The sequence below is a fragment of the Rhododendron vialii genome, chromosome 7a (assembly GCF_030253575.1).
Source record: "Rhododendron vialii isolate Sample 1 chromosome 7a, ASM3025357v1".
NCBI classification, from domain to species: domain Eukaryota; kingdom Viridiplantae; phylum Streptophyta; class Magnoliopsida; order Ericales; family Ericaceae; genus Rhododendron; species Rhododendron vialii.
Genome location: NC_080563.1, coordinates 13762564 through 13772475, shown reverse-complemented (window position 1 = coordinate 13772475; position 9912 = coordinate 13762564). Strand labels below are relative to the sequence as shown.

At 36.2% G+C, this 9912-nt stretch overlaps 1 protein-coding gene across 1 annotated transcript; it reads right to left on the bottom strand.

The window, feature by feature from the left end:
• Nucleotides 1-634: 634 nt before the first annotated feature.
• On the bottom strand, nt 635-2123 carry LOC131332075 (ethylene-responsive transcription factor ERF105-like). The gene has a single exon (XM_058366132.1). The coding sequence runs from the start codon at nt 1973-1975 to the stop codon at nt 1049-1051; it is 927 nt and encodes a 308-aa protein (XP_058222115.1). The 5' UTR covers nt 1976-2123; the 3' UTR covers nt 635-1048.
• Nucleotides 2124-9912: the final 7789 nt, after the last annotated feature.

Genomic DNA, 9912 nt, shown 5'->3' with positions numbered 1-9912 from the left:
ATTTCTTGGACTATAAATGTAAAGTGGAAAAGTCATTTTTTTATCAATTGACAAATTGGTGCGATCAAAGGCTGGTCATTCAAGTCGAGACTATGGATTCACAATGAATTTCTCTCTAGCAACCTTTCCCCAAATTCATACTCCTATACCTTCCTGTATTTTTGTACTAACATTATTTATTCACATAAGTTTTGTGTTTCATGTATATCAATTAATTACTGCTGATTATGTTTTGAACACCAACATTTATTGGTCAACTACTTAAAGTTCTTATGGAGGAAGGAAACATCCAACAAGGACAAAGCCATTCCCTCCCGCCGCCGGATGGGAGTGATGAATCCTAGAGGGAAGAAGGAGGAGGAGAGACAGCTAGAATTTTTAAGAAAGAGATGCTCAGAGAGTTAAAGAGAGAAGTAATTTTTTCTTTAGTTTTTAGTTATAAAATTACTAGAATCACATCCATTTACACACCTAATTGCACCCTTATACTTATAAGGCTGGAGCTCACATCCCTGTGAATGTGGGTGTGTAAGTGATTATAGAATAATTATTTTAGTTGCCCATCAAAATAAAGGAATTGATTTTCGTTCTCTATCGAAATTCCCTTGCAAAAAAGTTCTGAATCCAAACAACATGAAACTAAAAATTGTGAAGGCATTGAGTAATTACATTGCTGAAATTTGTACAAAAGTCAATAAATAACACAACTGTAGTCATTTGTACGACAAAAAATAATAAGATCGATGACATTGAATCCATAAAACTGTACTCCATGACAAAAATTGCCGGTGAATTTGGACGGTCTAGTTTTTGTCATGCACAGTTTCATGAACATGCCTCTACGACAAACTTTGAACCCAGTCTCACTACCACAACCTTTACATACATCTCCGGCAGTCGGATTATCGGATAATATACAGTAATCATTAGCCATGAGGAAAAATCTAAAATGCAAAATAATAGAGTATAACTAGAGATACTCTCTGCACGTGAACCTATTGTCTCGTCTTTTTCTTTCAAAACGAACTGGTAAAAAAATAACTGCTCCTCATAAGACCATGAGTTCTGAAAATCCCAAACTTGCGTGGGAAGATAACGGCGATAACATCGGCACGTTGAAGATACAATTCCCATTCCCGTTTTGATCCCACACGGCCGTCCAACTTGACGGCGTCAACGGACTACTAATACTAGTACTAATCTCGTAAGCATCACATTCTTCCGACGCCTTCTCCTTCTTCACCGCCTTTTCTTCCTCAACTTCTCTCTCCCTCTTCCTTCCGCCGTCCACGGCGGCGGTGTAGACCGCCTCCCGCCACTTCCCAGCTTCGAGCGGGAAGTTGAGGATCGCCTTGCTCCCGCGCATCCTGAAGGCGGCTCTGTCGTAAGCCCGGGCCGCCTCCCTGGATGTGTCGTAAGTCCCCAGCCAAACCCTGGACCCGCGGTGCTTCGGGTCACGGATCTCAGCCGCGAACTTCCCCCACGGCCGCCGCCGCACGCCCCTGTAGTGCTTCTCCTCCTCCGCCGCCGCCGCACTCGACGATCTCTCGGCGAAAATCGGTTTCTCCGGCTGGCCGAACTCCAGCACCTCGAACTTCTTCACCGGAGGCAGATCAACTTTCAACGACTGCCTGCGGCTCGATTTGCTGCTCGAAATCAGCGGTTCAACCGCAGTGAGATCGATTGCTTGAGGCTTGGTTTCAAATTCGAAAAATTCCGTTCGATTTTGCTCGAACATGACCGAATCATGGAAGGAATCGAAGAAATCGGTGCCGTTAACTTCGTTAAAGTTTAGGTACTCGGGGGCTAAAATCGGTGAGTCGTAACCCATCGAGCTCTGTGAGGAGAGAGATTCAGATTCAGAAGTGGAAATGTCACTCAGATCTGAGAAGAAGCTGTTCTCAACTGGAGAGAACTCGCCGAGTAAGTGGAGACTGATGAGCTCAAGTGCCGAAACTTCGTCTGCTGTTGCCATTTATGGTAAAAATAGAGCTATTTGTTTAGGTTTCGTGGCTTTCTAGCAAACGAGTATACCTTATAGTGAGCTACGTAGAGAAGAATGGAAGAAATATAGAGAGAGAGAGAGAGGGAGAGGAGTTTGAATTTGGAGAGAAGATGGGGAGATGAGGGTGGAAGGGAGAGTGGAAAGGGGTTTATATAGAGAGAGAGGAAAACGGCTTCCCCAAAAGCGACCTTCGGGTGTTAGTTCCTACGATAGCATACACGAAGCATCTGTTCTTCCTTTGACGAGTCCTGATCGTTGGATTCTCTTCAGCTTTGAAAATGCGCAAGTGGGAAATCGACGGTTGAAATTTAAAGCAAGTTAATTCTGTCATGTTTTTTTTTCCGTTGTTTTTTTATCCTCGCCGTTTTCCTACTTTCAGCTCCTTCACATCTGTGGGTTTGGATTTTTTATTTTGACATAAGGGAGAAGTTTTTTTAACTGAGGTTCCGTCCGCTGACTAAAATAACTACGAGTACATTTTTTGGAAATAAATACTTATTTATTGAATTAAATATAATGTATTATTTGACATATTTTGTAAAGTAAAAAATAAATATTTAAAAAATAAGAATCTTAATGAAATAGAGCCTGATTTGCGTTAATGCCTAAACGTCATAAAATTACAAGCCCCATGTGTGGATTTGGATAACGTGGTTCGTTTATAGTTTATCCGATTTTTCTAAACTGCATATTAAAAAACGAAAAGAATTAGTTTTATTGCCAAACAATTTTGATTGATAACGATATCTACCCTTCAGAACGAATAACAAAGGCAAAATATTATACCTAATTGAAATTGGTTTTTTTTTTTTTAAAGTCTTTTTGAAACAAAACATATTGTATTAAAAATGCTATTCTAAATCTATTGGTTATCTAGTCAACGTCGGCTATATGTTTCCCCCTTCGAAATTCCATTTCTCAACATTAAGCGTGACAAACCAAATAGGACAAAAAGTTACGTTTCTGAATAATAGAAATTAAATCTACCAATTGGAGCTAGCTCAATTGGTCAAAACTCTTGCATTTCACTTAGAAGCTAGGAATTTGAGTCTTCCCACATGCGTGTGGATGTTCTTTTATCGGGATTATTTCTCCCACTAATCGGAGCTTATAGTTGTGTTGGGCTTATAGTGGTTGAGTCGTTGGGCTTATTTTGTGGACTCTCATATAATTGATGTAGTGTCCCGTGATTTGTAATTCATACATTATGTAATGATCACTCCTATTGATAGGGTAAAAAATGAAAAAAAATAACAGAGATTAAATCAATACAAAAATGTTGTGCTTGAAATAATATCCCAACTCTATTTGGATGAATTATAATCATGAGTTCTATCCAAACCGTTTACTCGAAAAAATTATGTAAAATTTGGATTCAATAGGACACGATCTAGCCAACCAAAGATTCGCAATAAATGTTACTAATCTTTTAGTGTTCCTCAAGTTAGGCTGATCATATTTGATGTGTCCACCATGATAATGGGAATTTTTTCAACACAGTATCCATATCTTTTCAAGATTCCTTAATTGGATTTTATAAGATGACAAATTCTACAAACTGCCCACAGGGCAGTCCTTGGTGCAACACATGCGCTGTTTTTCTTGGGCTTTTCTCAAAACCTTGCAGCTTTCTTACCAGACGACAATCTAAGTCAAATCAAATTGGAATAGATGAATCAAATTACCAAATTAACCCCAAGCACCTCTCTCTCTTCTGTCTCCATTCACATCTGGTCTATGTACTTTGTCTGATTCAATTTCATTTTTTAACGCATATATGCACATTAATATTTTCTGAAATTAGAATAATGCAAGTGATATTTTTATTACCTTAACGTAAGAACAATGGTGAATATGTTTAATGAAATATTAATATTTTATACTTTGAAATTTTAAAAGGAAAAGTGTTGAATATTTGAATAAAAAAGCTCTTACCAATATTCGATTGAGTTGATTTTTACATGAACTTTTAATTTATTTTTTTTTAAAATGAACAATTCGGATCATCTTTGTGGGACCCAACATAGGCCTCACAAAAATATTTTTACTTTTTCGATTCGTCACCAATAATACACAGTTTGATACAAGACTAAAAAACGCAAAAAGAAATTGAACAATGCCAAAAAGCTCCCTTAAAAGTTAAGGAGTACAAAATCTTATTGTCATTACCTACAAATCCAAATTTAAAACGGAAACACTACATCCACTGACAGGGGGAGTCAGTGGCCGGCCACCGACCGGCGTGTGGAGTCTACTCCAAACCCTGCACGGATAATTCGAGTCGTTCAAAAAATTTAAAAAAATATCCAAGTGGGCCTAAGCAATGATCGGCTCAATCCAATACGTGTAGATACTCGATCCAATCTTTCCATTCTTGAAAATTGAAAAATCTAATCTTTTTTTTTTCCCAATTTTTCAAGAATGGGATGCTTAGATCGAGTATCTACACATATCGGATTAAGTTGATCCTCACCAAGCCCCACTCGGATTTTTTTTTAATTTTTGAACGACTCGAATCATTCGTGCAGAATCTGGAATGGACCCCACACGCCAATCGGTGGACATAGTATTTATCGGAAAACCCAAAACAAACAGGGTCGAAGACCCATAAGTTAGAGAGAGAAAAAGTGAGAAGTACATACTACAAAGTTCAAAGTGACGAAAAGGCAAGGCTAAAATAGTCATTAACACCCTATGCAAAAGAGTCCTTTGCAATTCTTGAAAAACTCGTTGAAAGTAATCAAACACAGGACACGTCGGTTTCTAGTATGTAAAGAGAAGTCATTTCATCCTTCCAACTTTAACGCCAGTGGGCGGTTAGTAGCAAAACCCTTGTAAGATTGTCACAAGAAAAAATCCATGACGAAATGGCTCTCGATCGGATAAAAAACTGCTTACATCACAATAAAACGACATCATTGATTTTTTTTTTTTTTACAACAAAATCTCTCACAAAATCATTGCTTAAGATCGTGCATATTACATGATGAGGGATCGTATCGAATCACCATCAATATATTAGAAAGAAGTAAATTTCTTAGTATTAGATATCTTATTTTATTTTGTTAGCTTACTTTTCAGTCATTATGGACCAATTAGTTCCTCATTAATTCTTCCCCTCGTCCTTTACGCAAACAGAAAAATAAAAGGCAATAACAATTTAACCTGCAACCTGAAGTTTCACCATACTGGATGGACTTCGGGTTGGTGCTATACATCTCCGAGCTGTCAGATCGTGCATCCGACGGCTCGGATCTGATCCTGGCAACTAATGATCAAGAGCCGTCCATTACCGTAATGAGATCTGAGCTTTTGGATGCACGATCCGACAGCTTAGAAATGCGCAGTATACCACTGTACAGCACCATCTCCCAATTCATACTGGATATAGATATGCAACGCGTAAGCATATCCATTTTAGAATCGGTGAAATCGTTTCCCATCGAGCTATCCTACCGACGTTTAGTATCTATGGAGTATCGGCTAAGAAAGGATGGTAGCAACGTATCTGCTTTTTATTTTGTAGTAAAATATTCAATAACCGTAGAATATAAGTATGCTTGGAATTATAGTTAAACGCCTACAAAGTAGTGTTCACAATTATTTGCGCGCTTTCGCGCCGTGGATAGCATGGGCTTTATGTTAGATATGATTCCACAAATGTTCTTGACAAAAAAAGGAATAAAAGAAGTGGTCCGAATTGGAAACAATATGACGACATAAATAAAATGGAGATAGTGTTAGTGACCGTGTAACGCCCCGATTTCTCAAAGAATTTCGGAAGCATTAACCCAAAGATACACTAAATTTTACAAACTATTAGGCCCCTATTTATCCTTATACAAAAATTACAATTTCAAAATAATACAAAAATCTATGTACATTTACTTAAATAAAGCAACTCCAGAGCGACTCTAATTTTGACACGAAATTCCAAGCAATGTTGGCCCAGACTCCGTTTCAGAGGTCCCACCTGTATCAACTGCTCCACTGTGAAATCCTGCACACTCTGGCAAATTGAACGCCGAAGCAAACGATTTGCCAGGATACAAACGTATCCTGAGTGATAATTCACTAAGTAGAAATCCTAAAACCCAATACCACAATATGCAGATCGACAATATAATAATTCATAACACACCGAAGGTACAAAATAATAACACATCGTCTTTTTCTTTACTATCCATCATCTTACATGTAATCTAAGGATTCTCTCCGCGAGATCCTTTCCTCCCAATTCCACTAATTACAATCGTCTCATGGGTCCACCCTTCCTCTTGCTTGTCCTGCACCAGGGTCCTAGGTGAGCGCATCTAAGTTATGTACCGAGTATGTTCTCACTTAAGACCATAACAGGAGGATCGAGTCATCCCATGACGTATCGTACATTAGGGTCGGACATCCACTACCCCACGCTAACTATAACCGTCTCATGGGACCCATTCTCTTTCTCCAAGAGAAACTTTCCATGACGTATCATACATTAACGTCTCACTAACTATAACCGTCTCATGGGACCCATTCTCTTCCTCGAAGAGAAACTTCCCATGACGTATCATACGTTAGCGTCACAACACCGGGCCCCTCAGGTAACCCATTTCAACACAGGGCCCCATAGGTTACCCTTGCCATCACCATGGCTCAAATCACAATCCACACAATCACACTTCCAACACTTTATCAATTTTCATTTACTTAATATCGTCTACATGAGTCACTACTCGTAACCACCCAGGGAATCTATTTGTCCAATCTACAGCCACAACAAAATATCACACGGTTCAACATTTCAACTAAAAGTACTAACAACATATAACCATGCGATAAAATTAATCATGTCATAGAATTTATCATGCGAGTAACAAAATAATATTCAGTCAAACAATTAATTACTATACTTAAAATTAAGTCTATTTCTCTCATTTAGAAATTTTATAAAACATTTCTACTATTTAAACATTTTCTTTAACTTTCATATTATTCATAGATTTTACAAACTAATTATTTTTATTGAAAAATACTTATTGCTAAATTTAGTATTTACTAACTATATTACATATTAATATGAGATTTTCATAAGAACAAAATTATGCGAGGCTATTCTAGTCAATATTTATTAGAGTTAAAGATTAACTAATATATAATCTAAAATATTTCTTGTTTACAATCTAAATAAATTTTTACTAGTAAAATATTCTTGTTAATATTTCATAAATATTTATCTACTCCAATAATTTATTAAACACGTAAACATCCACTCTAATACAAATTAACAGTGCAACATCAATAATAATTTCACAATCAAACACTTGTTAAACGATCATAAATTTTCACAGGGTATAACACTAATCATTCCAGCACAACCAGATTAAATTTTAATATAAACAGGACTAAAAATAAATTAACAATTTAACAGCAGATCATCATCTTCAATAAACTTTAAATCTAAGTAACTCCATTAAAATGCAGATAAAGGTTTTGGGTTTCCGGAAATCTACCTCAAACGCGATTCTAAGTTCGGATAAGTGTTATACGGTGTCCGTAGATCGCCGTGGTGGTTTTGAAATCCCGAGGCAGCGTACGGCGGCACTCTGATAGGGCCCGCAGCAGCGGTGTGCCCATGAAACTCATGGTGTGCACACATCTATGGCCACAACTCTCTCTCTCTCTCTCTCTCTCTCTGTTCTAGACTCAACAATAGAATTGGGAGTGAAATAATCTACTGGTGTTCAATTTTCGGATTATGTGGGTATGTATAATGAGAGAGAATAAGATAGTAAGAAGGTGAGAGGATAAGTGTAAAAGTGGTGGAATGAGGAAGGAGAGTGATACTGATAACGATAAAAAGATAGGGGACAAGTGCCACATTTGGGGGGGTTTCAATTCTAATGTATGTGGACGCATGTATGTACAGGGTGAGAATGTATCTGGACGCTTTTATGTATAGGATGAGAGATAGAGAAGTGGAGAGTTAGTTTGAATAGAGTTCTACTTAGGGTTTAGATAGGAAAGATAAGAGATGAATATGAATCACTGATTTCTTGTATATCTAAAGTTTAAATACATATCTTATACAATAATGCAAATAATATCAATTGTACACATAATAATATATTTAAATTATTCAATCTAATTAATTATTGAATTAGGAATTTAACAATATAAATTTGTATTAAAAAAAAATTAGGTCAAAAATCCGGGTCGTTACAGACCGTACTACTCGATCTGACGAATGAGATGTGCTACGTGTAATCATCTTGTGCCGAATTGATTGCGTTCAGGTGAAGTGAAACATTAATGCCGAGTACCCAAAAGACTTACCCAGAAATTAAGCACCCAAAAAAAGGATCGGAACAGGATAAACAAAGACGAATGATGTGCTAGCAAATATTAGGATGGAGGAGAAACAAGGTTACAACGACTAATCCATGCACAAAGCCAACAATTGGGTTGGGTCCATGGTTGGTTCAAGTAACTATTTAGATTTCGAGTCTAAGCTATAATCTGTTCTAATTTACAACATAACCCATGATCTCTAATTTAATCAATTAAATAGTAGACATTAGTTAAGTAAAAGTAAATGGAATATATTTTAATTTATTTAAAATTTTGGGAAAGTTACATGATCTAATATTTACTCCATTCTTGTTGTTTCACTCCATGGTTCTAGCATGATTATGGCCGTTCGGTTAAATAAGTCACTTGGTTTATTTTTTTGTCTTTATTCAAAAAAAATTCGCATTTATTAGTTTTTGTCAATTTTTGGGGATTATTGCTTCTTCATGACAAGAGGAATCTAAAAAGTAAAAAATTACGATCGAAATCCAAATTTTTTTTTGAATAAAGACGAAAAAAATTGACTTATTGACTTATTTTTGTCTTTATTCTAAAAATTTAGGTTTCGATTGTAATATTTTAGTTTTTAGATTTCTTTCGTCATGACGATGCAATAATCTCTAAAAAATTGACAAAAATCTAACAAACGCAAAAAAAAAATAGAATAAGGACAACAAAAAAAAGCCACTTAACTTATTTAGCCGAACGGTTAGTTTTGATTCATATTCTTGTCTTATCTCTCTTAATAAAAAACTAGTAATTGGACCGTAAGAATTCTAAAATATTGTGTCCGGAGAGATTGTCAACTCCGAGTGCCTTGGAGAGACCGGAACTGAGATAGCACATTTTGGGTGCATGGACTTTAAGAGATTTTTGATAACTACGTGTATGCGTCATGAACCCACTGTCCACTACCGATGATCACATTTGAAGCTAGAACAAATGCTCCGTGTGAACTTACTTTCAAAATAGTTGATAGCAGGTTAGAAGTTTCTAAGTCTTGACCACCGAAGAGAAAAGCTTTGTATATTGACTGATAATATATATACATCGTGTACATCTATATCTATATTATAAAACATGATGGGTATTTTACAGAATATTCTTTCTCAACGGTTCAGATTTATCCTTGTCCAAAATTTATCTACCCATTCAAACACAACCAACAGTCCAGATTTGTCTTCGTCCTTCCTTCTACAACATGGCATTTTGGTAATTATTGGAAACTTCAAGACCACAAAAGGAACTCATTTGAATTGAAATATCCTAACCGATCATGGTAATCTAATATTCCGGAAATTTATGGGATAATTGTCTCAAAACTGAATTTTTTTTGAAGGGATTCTTTTAATTAAGGCATGATTTGTATTTTGTGGAATGGATGAAACCTAATAAAAAAATTACGGTAGTAATGAGTAAGTTGACCTTTCTAATTTTCTTTTACGTAACAGCCAAAACAAAACAAAAAATCCAAACAAAACAAAAAATCCTTTTCCGTTAATTTAGATCCCAATTAAGATTTTCAAACTTCACATCTATCTATCAATTTTCAAACTTCAAGATCTAACATA